A 27,459-nucleotide genomic window follows, 5' to 3' on the forward strand; every position below is an offset into this window, starting at 1 on the left:
ATAAAAATAAATTCGTTTTTTGAGCATAAATTGTTACTAAAATATAAAAAAAAATCAACAAAAGTCCACGTGGCTATGGGTTATGGTTTTTTTTTAACAAAAACAGATAAAATCTAATTTATAAAATTAAATCAAAATTCATAAATAATCATGGTTACAGAAAATAAATAATATCAATTCTATAATATCACTTCGTGAGTCACGCGAGCGATCATGTAACGTGCGCATCTCTAATCCGACAGCCCTCTGAAATTTATTTACAAAAATCATACTTTAAGCATGTTGCAGCGCCTGTCGCGTGGATTCCCCTTCTTGCGAAGATGTGGCAGTCGGATGGCCTCCTCGATGCCCACAAATCAGGTGCAGCCGGGCGAGGAGGAGGCGGAGGTCAGTGCGACTTTGAAGAGGATTCGCGCGGAATTGGCCGCCGATAAGCAGAGGCTAAAGTGGAGGACGCCCATTGGCGACCGGCCGGAGGATTGGAGCAGCAAGCTGAAGCTGTTCTCGAACGCGGAACAGACCTCCGACTTTATTGTGATGATGCAGAAGCCCATCGACCTGAGTCCCCGGAACATTCGGCAGTGGTGGGACAACCGGGAGGAGCGAATCGAGCGGCACATGCAACAGTTTGTCCCCGAGAGACACAAGATTCTGGGCGCCGAGTTGGCTGCCGCTCATTTCATCCTGTACCGCGGTGGCGCCGCCAAATTCGTCAACGATTCGCGCTGGCATCGGGCCACCGAGGACGGCGAATTCAACCTGCCCAATAAGTTCGATCCCGGCTATAAAGTGGAAGCCCTGAGGTGTGACAACATGGTCCTCTACTACGAGGGATTGGAGAATCTGCGCTGCCTGGATTCGCTCAAGTTTCTGTCCTTCCACAACGTCAAAACCTTCGATGACTGGTGTCTGGACAGGATTTCGGGTGGTGGCTTTCCGCAGCTGGAAGTCTTGGATCTCTCGGGTACCCAAATCACCACCAATGGACTGGCCTGCCTGTATCGCCTGCCGAAACTTAAGCTACTAATCCTGGATGATCCCAAGGAGACTCTGGAGTTGGAATTGTCCACGTCCATGCTGGAGGAGTCCATGCCCGCTCTGAAAATTGTGGGCGCCGATGCTATTCACAGCCTAGGCTAAATTTGTTAAAAAATTATAGAATTTTAAAATTAAATTATGTAAAAATGTTTTCACAAATTAACTACTATTTTAAATAGATTGTTTCTTTAGAAAACTAGATTTAATGGAGCTTTTTGGAACAACAAAAACTAAAATAAGTTCAGTTTATTGACTTTAAGTGGAGTTTTTTTCATTGTGCATTTTCTGGCAATTGATGTATAACTAATTTATATACAAAGTGTTGTTTAAATAAGTAAATATATCAGCTTTGAGGTTTTCCTTTCATATATTCCGCCTTAATAGCTTCGCGTTCTTCCAGTGGCGGCAAATACGGAGCAATTCCCTTGGCTCTCCGTTCGCTTTTTACTTTGTTCTAATGTAAAATTAAACATTATTAATTAAGACAACAGCTTTAATTGAAGAACTCACCCAAAACTCCTTGCAATTGTTGTAATTGGCAAAATAAAATTCGCACTTGTCACGATCAAAATTGTTTTTGTTGAGGCATTTGAAAGAAAGCTCTTGCTCCTGTTTTAGAGATTATCTTTAGTATGAAATTTAAATTTTTACTAAATAAACATACCTTCAGGCAGGGATTGTCCCGTTCGGCATTTAGATTGCGAGGCATTTGTAATTAAATAAAATTATTTTAATTAAACTTATATAAAAATTTGATTGTTTTGGTTTTGTTGGCTTGGGGGCTGCCCACTTGCTGAACAGCTGGCACCAAGGCTGCCAGATCGGCCTAGGATAAATCAGCTGTTTCATATGTTTTTATTTGCTGATAAAAATGGGTTCGCTACTCTTTGATATTAAATTAAAGAGAGAGAATAAGGTTTACCATGAAAATGTAAGATGCTACCGGTGATTTAGAGTGTTATTTAACGGAATTTGATATCCCTACAGGACATGCTATTGGGCTGCGTGCAGTTTCAGTGCTCGCAGGAGACGAAACACGAAGGAATTACGTTGTATCTGGAGGGAATCGTTAATCTGCAATTAAGTGCCAAGACAGTGGGCCTATTCGATGCCTTCTATAACTCGGTGAAACCCATCAATTTGCTGCAGAATAGCCTAGAGTTATCGGCCCCCGGAAAACTGAGCGCCGGTCGCTCGGAGTTCCACTTCGAACTGCCTTTGGTGTGCAAGAAGGAGCCGCGAATTCTTTATGAAACCTATCATGGTGTTTTCATCAACGTCAATTACCAGCTCAATTGCACGGTGAAGCGAAATTTTCTGGGCAAATCCATGACCAGAATCCAACAGTTCTGCGTGCAGTACAAACCCGTGGCTTTGGGTGAGGATTCCCAGAAGGTGGTGCCCTTTAGTTTGAGCCCGGATTCGCTTCAGAAGAATGCCAGCGCCAAGGAGCGATTGTCAATGCCAAGATTTCTGATCACAGGACGTCTGGATCGAAGCGAATCCTGCGTAACCACCCCGATTACCGGCAGCATCACTGTTCAGCACACGGAGGCGGCCATCAAGTCCATTGAAATGCAATTGGTTCGCGTGGAGACCTGTGGATGCGACGAGGGATATTCCAAGGATGCCACCGAAATCCAGACCATTCAAATAGCCGATGGTAATGTGTTGCCCAAATTAGAGCTACCCATCTATATGGTCCTGCCCAGATTGTTCACCTGCCCCACGCTGCTCACCAAGAATTTCAAAATAGGTAAGTTTTAATAAATTACTAGCTGTAAAATCTGAATTTTTTGTAGTTTTATTACCAAAATATCTTATTAACTCCCTCGTTCTTTCTTAGAGTTTGAACTGAATCTGGTTGTGGTGTTTAAGGAGGACTATACAGTCAGTGAGAACTTTAAAATTGTCTTAAAGCGCTCGGCAGGTCCATTGACTAACAAAATTACTACCGCAGGACGTTAAACGAATGATCTATGAAATATGGCAGCTATCTTTGAATATAAAAAAGACTCGAAAATGTAATAAAGTAACTTTTTTTTAGTTAAAACATAAGTTAAATTCTTGTTAAGAAATATCTCAAAAATATTTTAAAAATACAATTTTTTAGTTTAAAAGAGTTTTTGAAATATCAACCAATGTATTACTTAAACTTGTTAAGAGAAACAAATATACAATACAAAATTTAATGGTTTTCTTCCACTTTATTTATTTTTGTCTTGTTATTTTGAAAAAGTGAGTAAAAATTACAAAGGTCGAGATTTTTGTAAATTTATATTTTTCTGTTATCAAATGATTCTCTACTTCAAATATCCCGCCTACGCAATCAACTGTTATTTTTCCAGACGAAAAAGGAAAAAGGATTATTTTGCTATTCCAGGCGAATTGCAATTCTGACTAGTTTATATCGCATGCGACTTTTTTTGCTCCTCTCAACTAGAAATATTTAGTGTCCGGCTGTTTTATGTTGCGTGAAGCGTTTGATAAGTGCCATAAAATGAAATTGCTTTTGTAATTTGAGGCTGGCGGTATACAAATTTTTGGTGGCACTGCGGCTGTGAAATGTAAGTGGACAGCCGGACATTTTTGGTAAGTGCGATATTTACCCTCTCACATGCACTTTTGATTTTATTTTCCGGAAAGAAGTGTTTGTCAATATTAAAATCGAATTTATTTTATGTAAATTGTGAAGCTGAGTTCTTTAAGTTTCTTACTTTGAAAACTATAATGCTCATATATAATAAAAGTTATCAATTAAATAATAGTCTTTTATTTTTGCACTTTTTATTTATTTCACAAATCTAGTAAATGCAACTTTTGTAAGAAGTTTAATAAATTCAGTTCAAATATGGAAAATTCACTGGAGGTACAAATTGACAACGATTAGAATTATACACAAGAAATTTAATACGTTTGTATTTTTTTGAAATTGATTGATTTAACACTGCATATCGTGACAAATTTTAATCAACGTCTCGAAGGAGTATGGAACAAGCGTATCGATTACGTTTTTCCTTCATCATTATTTCCTTTTGTTTACCTGCGATTTGCTTTCAATCAGTGTCCATGTGTGATTGATGCGAAGTGGGGGAAATTCTGCTGCGCTTCATTTTGGCCACTTCACCCACCTGTTTTTCCGTATCCGGTTCCGTCTTCGTTATTATCTTTCAATTTACCACACAGCTGGCTAAACAAAAAAAAAAACGTAAAGTGGGGAACCCCACTATCATTTTTCTTTTTATTGTGTTCCATATTTTCCTCTCTTACTTGATCTTTCTCTTCTACACCGAGAAATTCCTAGTTCTAACTAGAATCCGGGTTTAAAGCAATACTAAGTTTAAAACCTTCGATTTCTAGCGAACATTAATTTTTTATTTTTTTGGAAATATATTTTTTAGCAGTGTACCTCGCTATTAACCAGCGGAATTTACTGTATTATTCTTAGCATACTTTGCAGCAACCTCCTTTCTCCCTTGAATCTCCTTCCTTATGCTTCTTCCCTCTTATTTCACTATATTTTTACTTTTTCCCCTGACTTCCGTGTTCCCAGTAAGTGCATATCAATTTCCTGCTCTCCTCTGCATTGCATGGAATATTTTTTAAATCTTTAATAAGCTGATACTGCTTTTCTTGCCGCTGCTGCCGTCATACACACATAATGCACTTCTTTTTATGTGTGTTTTTTCCACATATATAAAGGAACTGTGGTCTATGACAAGCATATTTTCAGTTTAAATAAAAATGTTTTAACATTTTTAAATTGTAACTGATTTTCCTTTTAAAATTTATTTAAAAAAAATTGCTAAAAATTATCTTTAAATTAAACGAAAAAATATTTACGTTTGTTTGTTTATTTTTCATATTGTTTACAAGCTTTTAAATTCTTCTGAGCGAATAAACTGTATTCGTATTAAATATTTTATTTAAATCATTTTGCAGCCTGAAAATTCATTAAATTGTCGTCAAATGCTTAATCTTTCTTTGCTTGCAAATAATAATTAAAATTGTATCAAGTACACAAGTTTTTGTACGTACCCAGGCATTTGTTTAATTTATGAATAATTATTGCTGACCTAATTGATTGGAGAAAATTGCCATTTTGTGCAGGGACGAAGCAATTAATTTTAATTAAATAAAGTAAGAAAGCTTTGGCCTTCAGATTTTTGGCAACCACTGTAGGTGCCGATATAAATTACTTAGCATGAAATTTCCTTGCGCTCCTCCTTTATTTCTCCTTTTCCTCTTCGTTCTGTTTTTATTGGAGAGGGCGACGATTCGGCCAGCTCCTTAACATCCGATATACAAATATATATGTATATATGCCATAGGACGAACAGGAGGCAAGTTTCAAGTTCACTAAATTATGTACATACGTACTTGGGTGCGAGTGTGTCTGAACAAACACATATATTTACCCCACTCGACTTCTTCTTGACGGCCTGAACTTTTTACCATAAAGAACGTGGCACAGACACCCACCGCCATATTCACTTGAATGTATTTATTTAAGTCAAATAAAAAGAAAAGGAATGGAAAGTGTCCCGAAAAATGTGGGCCTGTTGAATCTTATATACATACATATACGGTGGAGAACTCCAAGGAAAATCAATGAAGCAAAAATAGTTTATAAAAGGGCGCATAATATAATGATTGACATTACAATAATATTCTTCCAGTTGATTTCGTTTCTTTTGGAGCATACAAAAATGTACATTCAATATTGTAAATGTGTAGTTTGCCTTTTTTAAGTAGTTCAGAAAAATACACTAAGTTATTTGGGAATATTTCACTTAATTATAAAAGTAGTTTTTATTTTATATAGTTTTTTTTCTTAAAGTTTTTTTTTTGGTTTTTGATTCCTTTCCTATGTTTTACAATCCCAATCGGTAGTTCTTGTTTCAACTAAATTTCCTTTTTTAAAGTTTCTACAGATGCCCTTAAAGCGGATTTTCCCCAACCGTTGTGTTTTTCATATTCCTACAAAACTTTCTCCAACAAAAAGAGCTTGTTCTTGCTAACCAGCTTTCGATTTCATTTTCTTCCCCATCCTTTTTTTCTGAATTTTCCCAGTGCAGGAAAAACTGTTGCTCTCCACTAGTCTCAATTTTCCTTCTCCTTTTCTAAGACTTATGTGTGTGGAGGCCTCAAAGCCTGAAATCGAGGAAGCAAGAAGACATGGGGCTAAGTCTACCTCATCTTCAAGGGAAACCACCCAAAACCACCCGAAAACATCTGAAACCACAAAACCCACCCAACCGCAGGCAGATGCCTTCAACTTGGCAGTTTGCTGTGTCGCCAAATGTAGCACTAGGAAAAGTTTTTCCCCAAGCCTATGTATTTGTACCCGATACTCGTTGAATAAATGGGTATATTGTATTGTTGTTAGGTATGTATGGAGTATTTGAAAGTCCTGAATGCACCGGGTATCTCATAGTCGATGAATTGGTCCGTAGTGTTCTTTATTGTCTTTGTCTCTTGTTTATCGGAAATATTTTACATTGGGTGCAGAAGGAGAAAGAAAGTAGGTTGATTTGGCGTTATTAAAAATTTCCAGAAAAATATATTAAAATGTTTCATTTGGTTAAAAAACATTTTTAAATTTTGGGTTAAAAGGTTTATAATTAATTCTAAAAGGTTAAATAAATAGATGAAGATGATGGTTAAAATAAATATATCATATTTATTTGGATACTTTTAATTTTTCATAATAAACTTCTGAAAACTGTATAATTAATTTAAATAAAATATTTACAGGCCGTTTTCTTTTCAGTGCTGCAAAATGGTTTCCAAATGAATAGTCCTGTGTCCTTTGGGTCCTTGATGTTTTCATATACCTCTTGGTATTGGTATTGGCTTAAACTTTTTGCCATTCGTAAATTCACTTTCGACAGGCACAAACTTTTAACGCCAACTGTTGCCAAACATTACCGACTTGTACGCATTCTCGATTGCTATTTGCTTTGCCTATTGTCCTGATGCCCAGAAAATTTCAATGCCAGCATCTGGAATTTTCAGCAGGGGATTTTAAGGTCTTGTTCTTGTTTATTTGTGACAAAAGTGTCGTCGTCACGTCATGTAATTGATTTAAAATTAGCACATTGCTTTGAAAATTTAAACTGTTTACATGTGCCTGGGGACAGCTGCTCTCGTAATGTTTCTGCTTCTTTGAGCTTAGCTATCCCTACACTTGAACTAATTTATTGTTCTGATGGAAAGTAAGAATTTTAAAGATCTTGCCGGTTTTAAGCCCTTTTACATTTTATAAAATACATTTTAATAAGTATTTTAATATGGACTTTATTATAAATATGTACTTATTTCAGTGAAAAAAATCATTAAAAAAATATTACATGTAATATATTTATGTTTCACTTTAATATTTTAATTTAAAAAATTAAGTTTGAATAACTTTAAAAATAAATAAGAAACGATGTAAGCTATTTTTTCACACATTCAGTCTATCAGTTTAATTTCTAAATTTTAATTTTTTCCTTCACATTTCACGTTTAAGAATTTGGCCAAGTGTGTTTGCCATCTCTATTTTTTAGCCATTTCCGTCTCACTTTCTCTCTCTGCCCATGTGTTTGTGTAAGTGGGTGTTTGCCAGTGTGAGTTTATGCATGTTTAATGAACATGAATCCACGAGCCACCAGGGCAGCCCTGTAATCGCATTTCAATATGCTGCACCGCCAGTTTAAACTAAAAAAAAATACAAGAAGTGGGTTGAGCACCGAGTTCACTACCCAAAAAAAAGGAAAAAGCGAGGAGGAGGGGGGGGGGGGGAAATAAAAAAAATAGAGAGAAGGAAAAAACTCAAAGCCGGTTACCGTGTCTTCCTTTCTCCAGTTGCAAACGGCAATTTAGTTTGCAGGGCAAACTTTTCATAGCCGCTCTGACCCGTAAACGAGGTCAGCGCAAAAAAACATTTTGAAAAATTCATATGCAAACGTATTTTCAGTTGCACCGTTGCACTGGCAACACACAGGTGCCAATGGCAGCACCACCAGGATTTGAATCGGAATCAGGAGCAGTATCCCTGCCCAGTAACAGTAGCCGACTTGCAGAGGCAGCGGGAAAAGGGGGAGAGCGGGAAAAGCGGTCGAGGAAAAGGAAAACTTTTTAATGGCCAGCACACACACACACACACCCGTGCCCCGTGCACACTTAATAGCACTCTTGCAGGCCAGTGTAATTCTTAGTCGCCCATGGGGCTCAAAGTCTTTCGCAGTTTTGGCGTAAAGTGAAACGTTTTGCTTTTTATTAGTTGGTAAACATAAAATATAATGAAAAAGAAGTTGCTTTTTACACTAAATTAAATGTGAATAAACATGTCTTTTGGGGCAAACCAAATGAACTTTTTGCCTGGTCGGCGAGTTTGTTTAATTAATTTTCCCACACTTCTAGGCAAGTCTGTCATCGAGGGAGGTTTCATAAAGAAAAAGTATACTTTATTATAATTGTAAATATTTCAACATTAATAAATGTGCTTTAAAATATCAGCTCTACTTTACCAAACTCATTTTGCTTTTTTCTTACACAATAAATTTGGTCGGCAGATTGTAATCGGCATGTAATCAACTTGACTTTAGCATTTCCACTTTTTAATCACTATGCCGGTGCTAATTGCTTGCCCAAAAAACCAAAAGCGGAAACTCTTCAGCCTAACATAAAGTGAAACATTTTCCGCCTTTCCGTTAGGGTTTTTTTTTATTTTTTTCGGGGGAATAAGACTTAACACGGGCCACGGGTGTAATTGTTGGACGAGGTCTGTAACCCACGGGCTCTATGAGTAATTAGGGTCGGGGATTAGTTCAGTCGCCTTCGCTTCAATAAATTTTGGCCGTTGGCCGCCCAAAGGCAAAGTGAACCGGGCTCCCGGCGATGCTTATTTAAGGCTCAGCCCGGGTCACAAGGTGTTCCGCCTTAAAATGGCCTAAAAACGTGGGAATGCAAAGGGAAAGTACTGAAAAAAATGTATTAGAAAATAATAACATAAAATGTAATAAAAATACAATCCAGGATGGCAGTTATTTTCTATTTAAAATATTTAAACAAAATAAAAATAATAAGAATTCATAATTTGAGGAAAGAAATGGGAATTTAAACAAACGAAATTAAAGAATTTTTATAAATAATATATATATTATTTTAAAAATTTAGAAAATAGAATAATTAAGGAAAAAATATTTTTAGGTACAAAAAATCTTTTCAAAATATAAAGAAGTCCCTTAGATAATTTATTTTAATCTTCTATATATCATTTGTTTTATTTGTTAGGGGAACTAAAGAAAGTAAGTCTGAAAAGAACCTCAAGAAAATTCAAAATGCAATTAAAAAACTTTACCTAAGAGTTAAAAACTTTGATCCTCGGATTTTTGTAGAATGCAGGATGAGTGCAGGGAAGTGCCCTCTCACATTATGCCATCTCGTGTCCGTTGACGGTGATGTATGTACGTGTTTCGGCTTTGCTTCCGTGATAATTTTCAAACTTTTTGCACCAATTATGTGCACGGCAGCGCGATATTCTCTTAGCCATCTCGGCGTTAGTGAGCCCATCTGTGTATAAAAGTATGTGTGTGTGGGTGTTGGCCTTTTTGTGCCTGTAGTTTATGCTCATTACGTGAGTGCTGAGCGCAGCAGACTCACAAATTGTTGTACAAGAAATTGCCGCCGCTGGCGTTACACGAAAATACATACAAAAACAGAGGCATGTGCCTCAAACGCCAAAAGGACCTCCGGTATATATGGCTATATATAGATTTCTTGCCTGGATGCAAAATCCTCGAATTTAATTTCCACGTAAATTCCTGGCCATCGAAAATGAAACGTGTCCACGGGGCGTATACGCTTTATATAGTTGACCAATTTACAAAGGAGACGCTTGCCCACTTAAACTATGAACGATTGAAGGCTGCTATTTAAATAAATACCGTAAGTGGCAAACGGAAATCATTAAATGCTCGGCCGTGTTTAATTAAATTCAGGTTAAGAGGAAATCGTGCTCACGGGGCGTATGCGCGTTATTTAATTGACCGATTTGTAGCTCTTAAGCTAGGAGTAATTTAAGTCTTAATTAAGAGTATTTTCGTTATAAGAACACCGAAGTATTTGCAAATATTTAAGCATTAAGATTGAAGCTTCCCCGGGCGTATGCGCAATATTTATTTAACAAATTCTACTCTCTTAAGTGCAATAGACCATTTTATAGCCACTTATTTATGAACCCAGAAAAAGCAATTAAACTGTAAGCAGTTGATTAAATTCAAATATATTTGGCACACAATTTAAGGCGTGTCCCCGGGGCGTATGAGCGTTATTTAAATGGCCAAGCTGTGAGCAATTTAAATCACAATTTTAAGTGCCCGATTGAAACGATTTAATCATCTTTACTGTTAGCCTAATCTAGCAATATTTATTCCACGTTTCGTATTCAAAAATTTCCCTTTTTTGCAGCTCATAAATCAAGGCTTTAATCTGTTTTTGAAGACTTAAGAACTTAATCCTCAAAAAACCAATTCCAACTAAAATGTGGGCTGCCGGGTCTGCCACGCCCACTGAATAAGTAATTTAACACGGCAAACGCACGGCTTTAGTTTGCCACACAGTTTTCCCTTTTGTTTGGACCGCTTCAGGGGCAAACAGAAATAATATAGAAGAATATAAAAGAATATCAACTGCAGCTTTAAAGGCGTATAAACTTCTGGGCAGGCCTCCCACCATCAAGCTGTCTATTTTGGCAAAGGCGAAAAGTGGAAGAAGAATGGGACTTTTTATTTTACTCAAGTGCCGTGTCGTTAGTTTCAACCTGCACTGAAAGAAAAATATATATATTTTTGTATTTTAAGTATTTAAAAACTTAAACATAAAATTATCTCGATATTAAGTTATTTAATTATTTAGACTTACATTATTTTAATCACAAATGAGGTAAAAAATCTGAAAAAACAAACTAATTTTTGACTAATTTATTTTACATTTTAATAAGAGAAATTTTTGTCCTTAGACAAGTTTACATAATTTAAAGACTGGGATTTTAAATTTAAAGCTAAAATATTTTTATATTATAATTAATAAAAAAGCATTAAAATTATTTTTAAAAATGCATTTTAATCTATAAATTTTGCTTAAACTTTCACTTTTTCCTCTCAGTGAAAGATCATCTGAAAAAGACAAATTAAACGAAAATAAGTTTTCTTTGCTCTAAAAACTTCAGAATAGAACATTCGAATTTGCTTAAAATTTTAGCATATTTACAAAAATAATTGGGCAATGCTCTTTGTTGATACTCGAGTTGGTTTTAGTTTTAGAGAAAATGTTCAGTATTTTCGTTCGAGTGTGAGAAAAGAAGGCAGGGCAAAGTGCATAAACTCTCGAGTGAAACTGCCGCCTGTTTTGGCCGGAAAGTTTCCGCTGCATTTTCATTGGAAATCCGAACGAAAATTCAAACTCGAACCCAAGCCCAAAAACCGGGGCTAAATGTCTCGTCGAGCTGATGCTGCTGCTGAAGCCGAGCTGCTCGAGCTGAGGATACATTTTGTTTGTTTACTTTGAAATTGTAAATGGATTAGCCGCACTCCGAGGCGCGCCAAGCCTGACAAATTGAATTTGTTAGACTCGAGAGAAGTTTTTGGCAAACTTTTGCGTGCATGGTTGGATATTGGACGTGGCCGGAGTGCTGGAGTGCCGGAGTGCTGCCAGCCATTGCCCATAAACCCCGAAACAAAACTTTGCCCTGCCGTCGAGCGGGAGTGTTGCGAAATAAATTGCCATGCCGTAGGTGACGGCCCGAGCCAAAGGGTTTTCATCCCCCTCCCACTGCCCCATTGCCAAAACTATTTCCCCCATTTTCAAATCATCAATAAGGTGATACTTTAAAAGCGAATCGCCAGAAACAAATATCGGATTAACCTTAAACTTGCAAGCTATCGAAAGTGAACAAATGACTGGCAACCAAGGCAAGATGGGTATGTTGAAAGCTGGTTCTCGGAATTTCCTTCGGGAGGGATTTTCTTGATGCCAAACTATTCCCGGCTGATAGTCATCAATAAGGCAATAAATGAAGCCTCATCGAAAGCAAACAAGATATCGCACTTCAAAGTTTAACAAGCTTAAGGTTTAGTATCTCGCATAACAATTTAAGAATTTAAAAAATGAGAATAAAAAATCACAAAAACATGTAGTGCTAGAAAACATTATAGATTAAGATAGAACAAACTCAGAAAATAACAATATTTTAGAAATTTCTTGTCAAAAACATAAGCCTGTTGGTTTAAGTCTAAGAAAATAAACTTCTAACATGCACGTACACATCAGCTTATTTTTATTTGTACCTGCATTGTCATAATCGCATTTAGAAGTCAGATTCAGTTTTATAGTTATGTCGATTATAACTCAACAGATGTGTAGTCGCCAGACAATGTGCGACACGTTAAAATACATCTCACGGCATTGCAGGTGTGTAGCGCTAAAACAGCTATTGAAAAAACAAATATAAAGGTGTTGATTATTAAAATAAAAAAAAAGCTATTTACCAATTAAAAGAATAATAACGTAGAGCTTCATGTCGGTGATCACCGCTAGAAAATTCGGTATGAACTAAAAGGTTTGACGCAGCGAGTAGTCTCTTAAATATGGGAAAATTTAAATTTAGTTTCATCACATATTATATTTTTCATTTCCATGCAAATGGGCATCATTGCAGCGGAATATTTTATTCATTAAAAAGTGAATTTATTTAGTTTACCGAGCAAACAATCTTTTGCTGCTTTGAGAAGGAAAATTGTATCTGTGCAATTTCGTAATTTAGTAAAAAAACTTTCAAAAAAAATAAAGGAAAACAAATTACTGGTATTTTGGTCTTACTCATTAATAAATTATCTACTTTTCATTCAAAGTTTTATACTTTTTTGTTCTACTTTCAAAATGAAATATAATCACTTAACTAACATGTTTAAAATGTGTATAAGTGCATAATGTTTACACTCAGGAAAAAAAATTTCCTTAATTTAAGTCCATTGACCTTGATTTAAGGAATAATGGCTTTAAAATGGCTAAATAAGGCTATACATGGACTTAAAAATTTTTATCCCATATACATTTTAAGTCTACATGGACTAAAAATGGACCTAAGTCCATGTAACAGTCCATATGGCCTTAAGTCCAAAATTAGTCCATGTAGACTTAAAATGTATATGGGATGAAAACTTTTAAGTCCATGAATAGCCTTATTTAGCCATTTTTAGTCCATCGTTCCTTAATTTAAGGAACGTGGACTTAAATCAAGGTAATTTTTTTTTCTGGGTGTACTACTGAAATAAGTAGCAGACTTGTCAGAATCCAAAAATCCTCAAAGTCCTGCCTGTGGCAGAAAACTAAAGTACAATGAATTTTATCCCGTATTAGCCGAATTGAATTGTGCAACTTCAACTGTTGCTGCTGGTGTAGCGCTTGTAGTTAGCTAAATGTAAAATAGGGTTAGCGCCATCTAGGAGTCGCTCGGCGGTATGGGGTGTGGCAAAAGAAAAGCGGCAAGGAGAGCAACAGACCTTTCTGTCAACTTTCCCTTTCTCTATCTAATCTACCCGGCTAGAGGTTACCGCCATAATTGTGGCGTCTGAATCTGTCTGTTCTAATCGTGGCGTCAGAGGTACAAGTTGTGCTGGACAAAAGTTAAAATCATACAGTCTAAATTACATTTTTTTTGTGCGGAAGTAATCCCCGGCAGCTTGGCGAACTGAGAAACGCAAAAGCGTTAAAATATCCAGCGCAGCGCTAAATCCTAGCTGGTGAGTTTCCAAAGCGTAGGGTTTGGGTGAAGTATAATTTAGAACGGAATTTATTTCATTAGGCTTGGCGCTAAAAAAAATCACAATTATCAATTGGGAAATAGGCGCACCAAAATTGAGTGCATATTGGCCCGAAGAAAGACGAAGGCTTGCAACAACAAGAAATCTCCAAATCGCTGCCCCTGCTTGAGTTTTTCTGGATTCGCGCAGTTGTCGCGCAGCCGCCTTCGAGGGCGAGTTATTTTACGCCGGGAAGAGGATGACCGAAAGTCGCTAAACTTTCTTCGGGAAAATTCAGTTTTAGTGGGAAAAATAGAGGAAAAATTTCCAATCATGAGTGCCCCGACCGAGTGACGTGAAAAATTGTCAAAGCCCAATTTAGATCCCCCACAGCCAACAAATAAATGGCGCACATATAGTTGTTGAAATGTCGGAACGAATCCGAGTGCCCAATGATAAAAAAATATAAAAAAAATCAGGCAGCAGAAAATTTTTAGTTAAGTCTTAATTTAAAAAAAAAAAAAAAAAAGGAAAAAATATATTAGTTTAGTTGCTTAACCTAATTTAATTATATAATATCCATGCGGTAAAAAAAAAACGAAACCCGATCAAAGTGCGAAAATGATGAGAAAAAGGCAAAGGTCGATTTGAGTGGTTTTAAAAATTGAGTGGTTTTTTTTTGGTGATTTCTGCCCGGCGACTCAATCGCATTTTTTTTGTGTGATTTTTTTTTTCTTAAATGTATAAAAAAAAAAATATATATATATTTAAATCCCGTGGTATGTTTGTGCCGGAAAAAAAGAATATTTTCTGAAGTTTCAGGTTCATCCCGAGAAAGCGCTTTCGTCGAGGAGGACCCCAGCAGAAATTGTGGTGAGCGAACAAAAGTTCCGTATTAATTATAAACCATGACTTATAGAGGATAATCCAACAAAGAAAAAGTCACAAGTTAAAATATGCGATACTGAGAATTTATACAATTTTTTTCCTTAAAGTAAAATTAACCAAAAAAATCCCACGGGAAGATGAAAGCCGAAAATAAGAAATAAAGAAAACAAATGAGCGGTGGAAAATCAAAAAAAATATAATTCAAATAATTTGCGTTTTGCTGCTCAAATCATGGCTATGTGTTTACACTTGGTTGCCAAAATAATCTGATTCGCTTTCTAAATTTTGTCCTTTTTATTTTTGATATCCAAGATATTTAAATCCGATCTCATCGCATAAAGGCCCGCATGAATATTTAACCTTTTATATAAACAATATTTTTATTCCATATTTTTATCGCAATTTTATTTATATATATTTTTATATTGTCCCATTTATTATATTTTTACTGTTCTCTAATTTATTATGATGTATAGCTGTCCCCATGAATTGCTCGTATTTGTCTTTTAGTTTTTAAATAAAATATTATAATGTTTTAAAATCCCCAATTTTTGACTCGGCATAAATGACCCCCTGACACCCCTGAACACCAAGGGACCGCTTCATAGAATATGGGTTTTTTTAATAAGGAAAGAAACGGTCAAAGGAAGGGAGGGCGAAGTAAAATCTCCACAACATCTGAGGTTTTAAAGTGTTCACAAAATAGGCGAAGTGCAATAGACACCCCCTAGTCATAGATTTCCGTATTGTCTGATTAAAAATATGTAGTATCTCGTCCCTTTTTCATAGCTTGTCCTGTCACGCGAATATTGTTTAGAATTAATAATGAAAATAGGCCAGTCAAGAGAAGTAGCTAAAACCTACACCAATGTCGACGAGCCAAGCCGGAAGATAATTTCGCGTGAGCTCTTCTCTTAGTCAACATCTTGGCCTGAGAATTATGAATGTTCGTTACATTTATAATTATATCAAATTATCATTATTATTTTATGGCGCCCAACTTCATGGCCACGTTTTTACGTTGCTCACGAGATACAATTCTATATTTTAGCCAGATTATAAATATTTGATTTTACTTAGTCAAAAAATCGAGCAAATAATTCTCGTATTGCTATTGGAGACTTTCAGATATTTTCACTCAATTCAGCTTCGAGCCTCGCTTAGAATTCCACTCAAACGCTTCGGAAACGAAGAGACAGAGTCCAGAGAGATGAGTCATTCGTCCACGCTTGACCAAAAATTTTAGGAAGAGGAAGAAGGCCCCACTAGTATACCCTTACATTTTTTAAGTCAATAGGTTTGGTTATTAAACGCTTAGGAACTACAGGTTTTGAGATTTGTAGCTATAATTTCGCTACCTGACCACGGTTAATTAACCAAAATTCAAAGTTTAAATTTTACAGGAGTAACCTAATTACTTATCAGACAGATCAGCTTGCCATAATTCGCATTGGATATGCAGTGGATTTTATTTACATAAAGATTCGCTGACCACGATGAAAGGCATAGCTAACATGCCCCGCAATTGTAAAGTGCGAAGCAGACGGCTCGGATTATAGGCATTGTCGCGAAAGTCGTACGATCGGCTAGCCGCTGTCTGCGAGTGGCGCTTATTGTTGTTGTTGCAGTTTTTGGCAAAGCGATAAGCGCAATGCACATGCAATTGCATTTTATGTTTTTCTCTATGCACTTGTCTTATTTTCGTTAGGTTTGTCAGAGGGGAAATATTTATGTCCGACGTCAAATTATTTTATGATATTCATTTCTTTTCTTTACGAATTAATTTCATTTTAATTATTCTAATTTTTACTTTATTTTTTTTAAATTTTATTATATTATTATTATATGTTCATATTTTTTTGCTGTCAATCAATATTTGATTTTTCTCTGTGTATTCGAGCAGTTCGATTAGATTTTGGTTTGAGTTCGAGGCTTGAGTAATTTTGTACAGAGATTTGGACAGCTGATTGTTCAGCGGAGGTCATCGACCTCGCAAACAAAAGGAGATAAGGAGACCAATATTTCTGGTTTATGTAACGTGTTGTAATTTCGCACTCGTTTTATGCAATTTTCTCGTTCTATATATCTCGTATTTATATGTTATTTTGAGTTTAGTTTTCACATTAGAATTTCTTTTATATATTAGCTTATATTTTTTTATAATTAGACTAGGATTTGTTTTTTTATCTATTCAATATGGCTGATGGCGAAGATGCCGAAACCCGCCAGTGTTCGCTGTGCGAGTGTTATTTAGACTCCGCCAAGACATATAAAACTAAATGTAAGCATGAGTTTCATCAATCTTGTATCGCAAATTATTCCAAGACCCACACTACATGTCCCATTTGCCAAACTGTCTGTTTTGAGAAACCAGCAACTCCTTCTCAAAATACACGACAGCAGAAGACTCAGGTGCTAGCTGCGAGTGGCAATACGCCAATAGGAGCTCGAGGTTCAGCAGGGTTGGGAACTTCTCAAACAGCATTAATTGAGAACACAGTCAAAAGCGCTATACAAGGCATGCAAAATGAATTACTAACCCTGTTGTCAGATAAAATGGCCCAGCTTATAGAAACCAACCTCGCGGCTCGCTTTCAGCCAACGGGTATAAATATCTCTGAGCATGAAGAAGAGGTAAATGTGGAGCGACAAATGTCAGTGGATCACACGGGTGTTCGAGCAGGCTCGGGACGAGGAACTCCTAGAAGCTTCACATCCGATCTAAGCCAGAGGCCGGATAAGGTAGGCCACATCATAAATAGCTGGAAATTGCGTTTTAGTGGTAGTTCGGATGGCATTAGCGTAGATAACTTTATATATCGGGTTCAGGCTCTCACAGAACAGACTCTGGAGGGGAACTACTCGATCCTTAGTAGCAATGCGAATCTCTTGTTTGAAGGAAAGGCTAGGGAATTTTATTGGAGGTGCCATAGGAGAACAAGAAATCTTCAATGGGAATTCCTTTGCAATGCTTTGAGAAAACAATTTCGAGATGCTCGGACGGACATGGACGTAAGGGAGGCCATACGCGATAGGAAACAGCGAGAAAAAGAAGGATTCGACTCCTTTTACGATGCTGTGGTTGAAATGATGGACAGTTTGGAAGTGCCGTTGTCGGAAATGGAGATTGTTGAAATTTTAAAGCGGAATTTAAGGCCAGAAATTAGGCATGAGATTTTAAATCTGCAGGTTCTAACTGTCGAAAGATTGCGAGAAATTTGTCGTCGTAGGGAAGACTTTTTGGAAGATGTGCGAAAGACTCAGGGCTACCAAAAGGTCGTACCGTTCAAAAAACAAGTCTCAGAATTGGTCGAAGAGGTCAAGTGGGAAGATGCCGAGGAATTTTCCGACGCCGATCTCAGTTGGGAAGTCGGGGCAGTGGCGCTTATCTGCTTTAACTGCCATAAAGAAGGCCACCGATACCAAGATTGTAAGGCTAAGAGAAAAGTTTTCTGTTATAAATGTGGCCTAATGAATGCCTACAGTCATACCTGTGTTAGGTGCCAAAAAAACGGAAGGACGAACACAGGCAGCTATCGCCAATCGACCTGTGTTCCACCAAACAAGGCAACCAACGAAGAGTCGAATCCCCCATAAAAGGTCCAAATGTTTGGGAGTCTGAGTCCAATGAAGGTCCAAAACTTTCAATTGGTTGGTCTAATATAGTTAGTAATAGTGTTAGTTTAAACAGTCCGAATTCACCTAGAAAAATGTCGAGAAATACTAAAAGATTAAGATCGTTTTGGAATTCGATTAAAACCATTAATTGTATACGTTTTAAAAAACATGATAGTCGTCCGTACGCCGAAGTCAAGTTATTGAATAGGGTAGTAACAGGATTATTGGATACCGGTGCAGCTATAAATGTCATCGGCGGTAAATTAGCAGAGCAAATCATACTTAGTAGGGTTAAATTCAAAAGTGTTTCAATGGTAGCACACACAGCCGATGGAGCGAAACAGGATGTCATAGGTAAATTGAAAACCGAAGTGACTTTTAAGGACGTATCCAAGGAGCTGGAGTTTCACATCGTGCCGTCCTTAGGTCAGGATCTATATCTAGGGATACATTTTTGGAATACCTTTGACTTATTACCACCATCCATGCAAGTCTCTGAAATAGTGTCAGGCAATCATATGCTGTCCGATATACAACGAAATACTCTCAGTCAGGTTGTGGCCAAATTTCCCTCTTTTGCAGTGTCTGGGTTGGGAAAAACTACATTGATTTCTCATGAGATCGATATCGGCGATGCTAAACCGGTCAAACAGCGCCATTTTCCCGTATCTCCCGCTGTAGAAAAACTTCTATATGCCGAAGTCGATAGAATGTTGGAAATGGGAGTGATAGAGGAGTCCCAGAGCGCTTGGTCGTCACCAGTTGTTCTTGTTCAAAAGCCAGGAAAAGTCCGTCTGTGTTTAGATAGTCGCAAAGTCAATGCTGTGACGAAAAAGGATGCATATCCGTTGCCGCAAATCGATGGTATTTTGTCACGACTACCTAAGGCAATGTTTATCTCCAGTTTGGATCTGAAAGATGCCTATTGGCAGATCCCTCTAGATCCAAAATCGCGCGATAAGACGGCTTTTACCATTCCGGGAAAGCCTCTTTATCAGTATAAAGTGATGCCATTCGGGCTTACAAACGCCTCGCAAACTATGACGCGCCTAATGGACAAGGTCATACCAGCCAATCTGCGCAATGAGGTTTTCGTTTATTTGGATGATCTGCTGGTGGTGTCGGAGAGCTTTGAAACTCATCTAAAAGTGCTAGGCTTAGTAGCTGAGCAGATAAAGATTGCTGGTCTAACTCTTAACGTGGAGAAAAGCCATTTTTGTATGCGATCAGTGAAATATTTAGGTCATATAGTGGGAGAAGGAGTCATACGGACTGATCCAGAAAAAATATCGGCAATGTCAGAATTCCCTCTTCCGAAAAACTTGAAATCTCTCAGAAGTTTCCTAGGGATGGTAGGCTGGTATCGCAAGTTTATTAGCAATTTTGCCTCGGTAGCAGCCCCACTAACTGACTTGCTTAAGCCCAAGAAAAAATTCCAGATGACTCCAGAAGGCGAAACAGCATTTAATCAGCTGAAAACTATGCTTTGTTCTGCTCCTGTATTACGCAGCGCAGATTTCAATAAGCCCTTTTTCGTGCAGTGTGACGCGAGTAAGTCTGGAGTAGGTGGAGTCTTGGTACAAAAAACCGAGGAAGGTGACGAATATCCAATCGCATTCGTGTCCAAAAAACTTAACAAGGCACAACGCAACTATTCAGTCACTGAGCAGGAATGTCTAGCGGCTATAGTGTGCATAAAACGGTTCAGGCCATACATTGAAGGACATGAATTTACGGTCATAACAGACCATGCATCCCTCAAATGGCTCATGTCCCAGACTGATTTGCATTCTCGTCTAGCTCGGTGGGCTTTAAAGCTGCAAGGCTTCAATTTTAAAATAGAGCATCGTAGTGGCAGGCTGAATGTTGTACCAGATGCCCTATCAAGGGTAAACGAGGCCGAATTAGCATCTATTGACTCAAGTCATGGATTATTAATCGATCTTCAGTCGCCACAGTTCAAATCGGATGAATATGTGAAGCGTGCAAAAAGAGTAGAAGCAAATCAAGATAAGTTGCCAGACCTGAAGGTAGTAGATGGACTGGTGTACAGGAGATCAGATCATGCCACGGGCGACCCATTGCATGATACCTTTATTTGGAAGCTTTGGATTCCCGATGAGTTAGTCTCAGAGGTGTTAAAGAAATCCCACGATGACCCACTGGCTTCACATGGAGGCGTACATAAAACTTTGGAAAGGATTCGTAGATATTATTATTGGCCTGGTCTGATTAATGATGTCAAGTCATATATTCAATCCTGCGAAACATGCAAGACCACCAAGTATCCGAATAGAATACAGCGGCCACCGATGGGCGTGGCACCAGAGTCACAGCGTTTCTTTCAGCGGTTGTATGTTGATTTCTTAGGCCCATATCCCAGATCTCGCTCTGGCAATGTAGGAATTTTCATTGTGTTGGACCATTACTCCAAGTTTGTGTTCCTAAAAGCGGTCAAGAAGCTCACAGCAGACGTTGTGATTAAGTATATGCAACAGGAATTATTCCATACGTTCGGATTCCCAGAGACTATAGTATCTGACAATGGTTCCCAGTTTAAGGCTGAAGCCTTTCAGAAGTTTCTAAGGGAATACCAAATATCTCATACCCTTACCGCGTCTTACTCGCCTCAGGCGAATGCTTCCGAAAGGGTAAATCGATCAGTGATCGCCGCTATCCGGTCGTACGTAAGGGCTGACCAAAAAGATTGGGATGAGCAGCTTAGTAGTATATGCTGTGCTCTACGTTCTGCAGTCCATTCAGCCATAGGGACCACACCGTACTACATGGTATTTGGGCAACATTTCCTCTCGTCCGGATCTTCCTATAAACTGTTGAGAGCGTTGGGGATTTTGGAGGACAGATCTGCGGTGTTTACGCGAGAGGACTCGCTGGAATTGGTCAGGAAAAAGGCTCAGGAAGTTATGAGTAGGCAAAACGCCAAAAATGAGCGTCAATACAATTTGCGGACAAGAGAGGTTGCATACAGCGAAGGGCAAGAAGTTTACCGAAAGAATTTTAAACAGAGTAGTTTTCCAGCCGGATACAGTTCAAAATTAGGACCGACGTATGTTAAAGCCAGAGTCCGAAAGAAGTTAGGAAATTCATGTTATGAGCTTGAAGATTTACAGGGGAATTTGGTAGGACGGTTCCACGCCAAGGACCTGAAGCAGTAGACTGAATGAACTACAAGCTTGGTGGTGATCATCCTTCGGGTTTGTAAACCCTAAGTCTGCTCTTAGGAGGGGGGCTTTTTTGTAGCGCTTGTAGTTAGCTAAATGTAAAATAGGGTTAGCGCCATCTAGGAGTCGCTCGGCGGTATGGGGTGTGGCAAAAGAAAAGCGGCAAGGAGAGCAACAGACCTTTCTGTCAACTTTCCCTTTCTCTATCTAATCTACCCGGCTAGAGGTTACCGCCATAATTGTGGCGTCTGAATCTGTCTGTTCTAATCGTGGCGTCAGAGGTACAAGTTGTGCTGGACAAAAGTTAAAATCATACAGTCTAAATTACATTTTTTTTGTGCGGAAGTAATCCCCGGCAGCTTGGCGAACTGAGAAACGCAAAAGCGTTAAAATATCCAGCGCAGCGCTAAATCCTAGCTGGTGAGTTTCCAAAGCGTAGGGTTTGGGTGAAGTATAATTTAGAACGGAATTTATTTCATTAGGCTTGGCGCTAAAAAAAATCACAATTATCAATTGGGAAATAGGCGCACCAAAATTGAGTGCATATTGGCCCGAAGAAAGACGAAGGCTTGCAACAACAAGAAATCTCCAAATCGCTGCCCCTGCTTGAGTTTTTCTGGATTCGCGCAGTTGTCGCGCAGCCGCCTTCGAGGGCGAGTTATTTTACGCCGGGAAGAGGATGACCGAAAGTCGCTAAACTTTCTTCGGGAAAATTCAGTTTTAGTGGGAAAAATAGAGGAAAAATTTCCAATCATGAGTGCCCCGACCGAGTGACGTGAAAAATTGTCAAAGCCCAATTTAGATCCCCCACAGCCAACAAATAAATGGCGCACATATAGTTGTTGAAATGTCGGAACGAATCCGAGTGCCCAATGATAAAAAAATATAAAAAAAATCAGGCAGCAGAAAATTTTTAGTTAAGTCTTAATTTAAAAAAAAAAAAAAAAAAGGAAAAAATATATTAGTTTAGTTGCTTAACCTAATTTAATTATATAATATCCATGCGGTAAAAAAAAAACGAAACCCGATCAAAGTGCGAAAATGATGAGAAAAAGGCAAAGGTCGATTTGAGTGGTTTTAAAAATTGAGTGGTTTTTTTTTGGTGATTTCTGCCCGGCGACTCAATCGCATTTTTTTTGTGTGATTTTTTTTTTCTTAAATGTATAAAAAAAAAAATATATATATATTTAAATCCCGTGGTATGTTTGTGCCGGAAAAAAAGAATATTTTCTGAAGTTTCAGGTTCATCCCGAGAAAGCGCTTTCGTCGAGGAGGACCCCAGCAGAAATTGTGGTGAGCGAACAAAAGTTCCGTATTAATTATAAACCATGACTTATAGAGGATAATCCAACAAAGAAAAAGTCACAAGTTAAAATATGCGATACTGAGAATTTATACAATTTTTTTCCTTAAAGTAAAATTAACCAAAAAAATCCCACGGGAAGATGAAAGCCGAAAATAAGAAATAAAGAAAACAAATGAGCGGTGGAAAATCAAAAAAAATATAATTCAAATAATTTGCGTTTTGCTGCTCAAATCATGGCTATGTGTTTACACTTGGTTGCCAAAATAATCTGATTCGCTTTCTAAATTTTGTCCTTTTTATTTTTGATATCCAAGATATTTAAATCCGATCTCATCGCATAAAGGCCCGCATGAATATTTAACCTTTTATATAAACAATATTTTTATTCCATATTTTTATCGCAATTTTATTTATATATATTTTTATATTGTCCCATTTATTATATTTTTACTGTTCTCTAATTTATTATGATGTATAGCTGTCCCCATGAATTGCTCGTATTTGTCTTTTAGTTTTTAAATAAAATATTATAATGTTTTAAAATCCCCAATTTTTGACTCGGCATAAATGACCCCCTGACACCCCTGAACACCAAGGGACCGCTTCATAGAATATGGGTTTTTTTAATAAGGAAAGAAACGGTCAAAGGAAGGGAGGGCGAAGTAAAATCTCCACAACATCTGAGGTTTTAAAGTGTTCACAAAATAGGCGAAGTGCAATAGACACCCCCTAGTCATAGATTTCCGTATTGTCTGATTAAAAATATGTAGTATCTCGTCCCTTTTTCATAGCTTGTCCTGTCACGCGAATATTGTTTAGAATTAATAATGAAAATAGGCCAGTCAAGAGAAGTAGCTAAAACCTACACCAATGTCGACGAGCCAAGCCGGAAGATAATTTCGCGTGAGCTCTTCTCTTAGTCAACATCTTGGCCTGAGAATTATGAATGTTCGTTACACTGGCCAAATCTCCATTTAAGTCCAAAGTGGTTAAGCTAATTGAATCGCTTCGGCGCCGTTGAGCCAAAGTGAATGGGCCTCATTGCGATATGTAATATATGTAATCCCGCCTTTAATAGAAAACCCTTTTGGCCAAAACTTGTGCTGAGGCCAGCCCAGAATGTTGCTTACCCTTTACATTTACATTATTATGATGAGATGCAAATCTCGTTAAAGGACACTTCAGGCTCCGCCCCTCGCATCCTCGCATCCCATATAGAGACTACTACACTTCAATATGTGTGCCATATGCCCCTCTATATCTTGGCAGCCACATCCACATGGTTTTCGCCCCGATTTCGGCTCCTCTCCTCCCCAATATCCCTTTCCCCGTGTCTGTGTGTTATTCTTATGCAAATTACATTTCCTGTGTTTGAGCTACAGCCTGTAGCTACATGTGTATGCGTGTGCCAAACACATACACAGAAAGAAAAAATGGCATCTTCTTCGTGTCCTTGAAGTCCTTTCCAATAAGAAATCTAATTTATTATTTCTTTTTCCCATTTCCACCTTAAAACAAAAAATTGCAAATTGAAAATTTTTTGTATATTAATTAGAAATTCAAAAATAATTTGAAATTGTTTCAATATTTCAGAAATAATAGAAAATTGTTTTTTATTTAACAGAAGTGTAGAGATTATATTTTTTAGGAATCACCCCTTTTTAAAAATAAATAAAATAATAATTGACTAAAAATTCTAATTTTTCTTTTTGAAAAAATTTGAAAAATATAATTTTCAGTGCATTTGAACGCCATGGAATACTTTGCATACTCACATATAGCTAAAAAATATTCTACAATTCTTTTGTAAAAGTCAACAACAGACGGACGAAGCGCTCATAAATGTTTTCGCTTGTCAGCTCGTCCTCTCCCTATCCCTTTCACTCGCCGTCCGCCCGTCCCTTTCCCTCATTTGCATCTGTCTATCCGTTTTACATTTCCATCTCTGTCTGTCGCCTGTCGCTGTCTCTTTCCCTGGCCTGGCCGTATGACATATTTGTTGCTGCTGACTTTGCTTAGTATCTTATTTGCATTTGTAAACTTTAGTGTGCCACTTTGTTCATTTGTTTTTTTGCCTGTCCCACTGATTTTGCATTTTATATCCTCGCACACACGTGCACACATTTATTATATTTATTTGAAACTCATTAGCTCTTAAGGGTATTTTTCCATTGCGGATTTTCCCTCCATTTTCATGTGGCACAAATCAAATGCAGCATCAGCGCATTATTCACTGGCATGTGAAATGATTCAAAGGTATAACGAACATTCAGATGGGTTTGGTTTGTTAATTTTCCAAAGCTCAATCATATGCAATTTACATTTCGGGCATTTCTGTAGAGAGAGGATTTTGTATTGATTTTGATTGACGTGCAGAATTGAAATCAGAAGTCGACAGCTTCATTTATGGATAATTAAAATAGTGTTCGTTGGTCTAGGGTGAAATGGTATTTGAATAGCCAACTCATGCAGAACAGGTGATGGAAATGGGTGTTGCATATATTTGGGGTTTAACCAAATTGAATTGGAATTGATCTGTTGAATAGTTTTGGTTTCTTAATGAATTTTAAGCAGGGGTTGTCATGTGTGAAGTAATTATTCATTTTCCTGCCAGGTTGTAGGCAACAAGACTATAATATGTCGTATTTCATTTGATAATGTTTACTTATATTACTCATATAAAAAACACTTAAACACCTGAGATATCAGTGATTTATTTGATAACTTTTTTAAAGCAACAACTTTATTTAAAACAATCCATAATAATCGCCCTGAAAGAGTACCGAAACTTCGCCTTCAGCTTAGCCTAACTATCCACTCTCTATTCGAAAGCACTTTCCATTGTGGTTCTTTTTTTTTGGTTTTTGGTCCTGGTTAATGGCCACCAGGCTGCACGTCTGACAATTGGAAAATTGGAAGTTAAAACCATTAAATAAATGAGTGTCACACTGCGGGGCGGGTGAAAGGAGTGGAAAGGCAGGGGGGAGTGCGACACAATCACATTTCACTTGATGCTGCTGCCGAATGCTATTTGGGTATTTTTATCTCTTTCGATTTACTCAGTCATTCGGGGGGTTTTTCTGAGGGAAAGGGGAGAAGAAAAGGGGGGTTAACCACTTTGATTCGCCCTCGATGGAAAGGCAAAACATCAGCAGACCGAGCACACGGAGAGCCCTGTTTGAAAGTCAACAGTTTTAACCTAATCACAGAGGATTTTATTGCCGCCTCACACAAATCGATGCGAGCGGATTCGGATGCGGATGTGGATGCGGATGCGGAAGGAATGGGAAACGGAAACGCAATGGAGCCGAAGGTCCTTGGCAACCATTTTGTGGGCGGACCGCAGGATCTGCAGGGGAATCATTAGGTTGCTGCGTAAGAATTTTCCGGGTGCGTTAAGTGCCCCCCAAAAAGGACCTTTTGGGCTTTTCGGGTGCACTATAAAAATAAGTAATCCTCTATTTGGCCAATAAAGTTTTTGGCCAAGGAAAGACTTGATAAAAGCCAAATTTAATCTTCCAATCTTAATTTATGGCTGAAATATGGTAAAAGACTTTTTAACTTTAAGTTAGTAAATCCCAAACATTATAAAGGAAAGTATTTTAAAATAAAATTGTGTTTTTTAGAACTAGTATTATTTTGTGTGATAATTTTAAAATATTTTTTAAAACCTTTCCAAACATCATATTTTTTATATTTTTATAAGATTTACATTTTTTTGAGTGCTGGTATAGGTCTCACATTCAGCGCGGGCGGGCTGTTTAGCCCGGCCCTAAATGTTATTTATCTCTAGATTAAATGGATTTGTGTGCAAAATTGTCTATTTAACTGGGGCCCAGGCAGCAGCTTTAGCATTGGCATCGTCATCACCATCGTTGGTATCAGAATCAGCAGCACTTTCGGTTCTCGAGAGTGGCAGGAACTTCATTGTTTGAACTTTTCACCGAATACGTGGGCGTTTGATTGAGTTTCAACAAGGGTCGCCTTGTCCTCGTGCCCCGGGCGGAGATTTGTGAAAGGCCCCACCCACTCGGTCACTTTCCCTCTTTACCTTTTAACCCCTTCGAACCCTTGCGACCTGTTCAGTTTCAGTTTCTATTGTCAATTAGAACTGACAAGTGGCTGTCTATATGGGCAAAAGTGTTCGTGTTTATTTCCTTTAACGGCCTTGGTTGACAAACGCATTCAATGGGTTAACCGGATCCCAGCATTTCTTCTCCACAGTGATGCTTGGTAAAATGGTAGTTGTATTGGTAATGTGTATTTATAATTAATAATTATGAAGTAAAAATTTAAATACAAAGAAAATGATTTTGTAATCATTTATTTTTCTTTCTTTTTTTTATCTTATATTTTTCCTTAGAAAAATGGCATTGTACATACGTCATCTCTAACTGAAAGCCACTTGGTGTTTATTGGCCCAAACATGAAAATTCATTGAACGCGTCTTGTTGAATAGTTTTGTATTTATTCCTTTGAATTCATAGCTTCTTGTTGTACAACTCTTTATTTATGTTCGTTAGTTGAAGATTGCGATAGGTAAATTGCTGTATATATTTTTCCTGAAATCTCAAAAAAAATCCCAAAAATAATTTTATGCAGACATATGTTCAATTTTTCGTGGGATCGCAAAGTATTT

General features: G+C 37.6%; 4 protein-coding genes across 4 annotated transcripts; 2 read left to right on the forward strand and 2 right to left on the reverse strand.

Moving 5' to 3' along the window:
• Positions 1-212: 212 nt before the first annotated feature.
• LOC108061957 (distal membrane-arm assembly complex protein 2) lies at positions 213-1,485 on the forward strand. The gene has a single exon (XM_017148425.3). The coding sequence runs from the start codon at positions 280-282 to the stop codon at positions 1,138-1,140; it is 861 nt and encodes a 286-aa protein (XP_017003914.2). The 5' UTR covers positions 213-279; the 3' UTR covers positions 1,141-1,485.
• On the reverse strand, positions 1,360-1,842 carry LOC138913174 (coiled-coil-helix-coiled-coil-helix domain-containing protein 7). The gene is made up of 3 exons (XM_070215831.1): positions 1,703-1,842; positions 1,549-1,647; positions 1,360-1,492 (listed from the first exon to the last, which is right to left on the reverse strand). Exons 1-3 carry the CDS (start codon positions 1,745-1,747, stop codon positions 1,382-1,384), a joined length of 255 nt encoding a protein of 84 aa, XP_070071932.1. The 5' UTR covers positions 1,748-1,842; the 3' UTR covers positions 1,360-1,381.
• Positions 1,839-3,195, forward strand: LOC108061956 (vacuolar protein sorting-associated protein 26C). The gene is made up of 3 exons (XM_017148424.3): positions 1,839-1,969; positions 2,026-2,794; positions 2,885-3,195. The coding sequence occupies exons 1-3, from the start codon at positions 1,910-1,912 to the stop codon at positions 3,004-3,006; spliced, it is 951 nt and encodes a 316-aa protein (XP_017003913.1). The 5' UTR covers positions 1,839-1,909; the 3' UTR covers positions 3,007-3,195.
• An 8,980-nt stretch (positions 3,196-12,175) lies between these two features.
• LOC108061910 (uncharacterized) lies at positions 12,176-12,746 on the reverse strand. The gene is made up of 2 exons (XM_017148325.3): positions 12,573-12,746; positions 12,176-12,514 (listed from the first exon to the last, which is right to left on the reverse strand). The coding sequence occupies exons 1-2, from the start codon at positions 12,601-12,603 to the stop codon at positions 12,426-12,428; spliced, it is 120 nt and encodes a 39-aa protein (XP_017003814.2). The 5' UTR covers positions 12,604-12,746; the 3' UTR covers positions 12,176-12,425.
• Positions 12,747-27,459: the final 14,713 nt, after the last annotated feature.

The sequence above is a fragment of the Drosophila takahashii genome, chromosome 3L (assembly GCF_030179915.1).
Source record: "Drosophila takahashii strain IR98-3 E-12201 chromosome 3L, DtakHiC1v2, whole genome shotgun sequence".
Classification (NCBI taxonomy): Eukaryota; Metazoa; Arthropoda; class Insecta; order Diptera; family Drosophilidae; genus Drosophila; species Drosophila takahashii.

Coding starts and splice junctions, on each gene's coding strand:
- LOC108061910 (XM_017148325.3), bottom strand. CDS start 12,603: ATGAAGCTCTACGTTATTATTCTTTTAATTG. Junction 12,515..12,572: donor CGTTATTATTCTTTTAATTG/GTAAATAGCTTT, acceptor TTTTTTCAATAG/CTGTTTTAGCGCTACACACC.
- LOC138913174 (XM_070215831.1), bottom strand. CDS start 1,747: ATGCCTCGCAATCTAAATGCCGAACGGGACAATCCCTGCCTGAAG. Junction 1,648..1,702: donor GGGACAATCCCTGCCTGAAG/GTATGTTTATTT, acceptor TCTCTAAAACAG/GAGCAAGAGCTTTCTTTCAA. Junction 1,493..1,548: donor ACAATTGCAAGGAGTTTTGG/GTGAGTTCTTCA, acceptor ATTTTACATTAG/AACAAAGTAAAAAGCGAACG.
- LOC108061956 (XM_017148424.3), top strand. CDS start 1,910: ATGGGTTCGCTACTCTTTGATATTAAATTAAAGAGAGAGAATAAGGTT. Junction 1,970..2,025: donor ATAAGGTTTACCATGAAAAT/GTAAGATGCTAC, acceptor ATATCCCTACAG/GACATGCTATTGGGCTGCGT. Junction 2,795..2,884: donor CACCAAGAATTTCAAAATAG/GTAAGTTTTAAT, acceptor GTTCTTTCTTAG/AGTTTGAACTGAATCTGGTT.
- LOC108061957 (XM_017148425.3), top strand. CDS start 280: ATGTTGCAGCGCCTGTCGCGTGGATTCCCCTTCTTGCGAAGATGTGGC.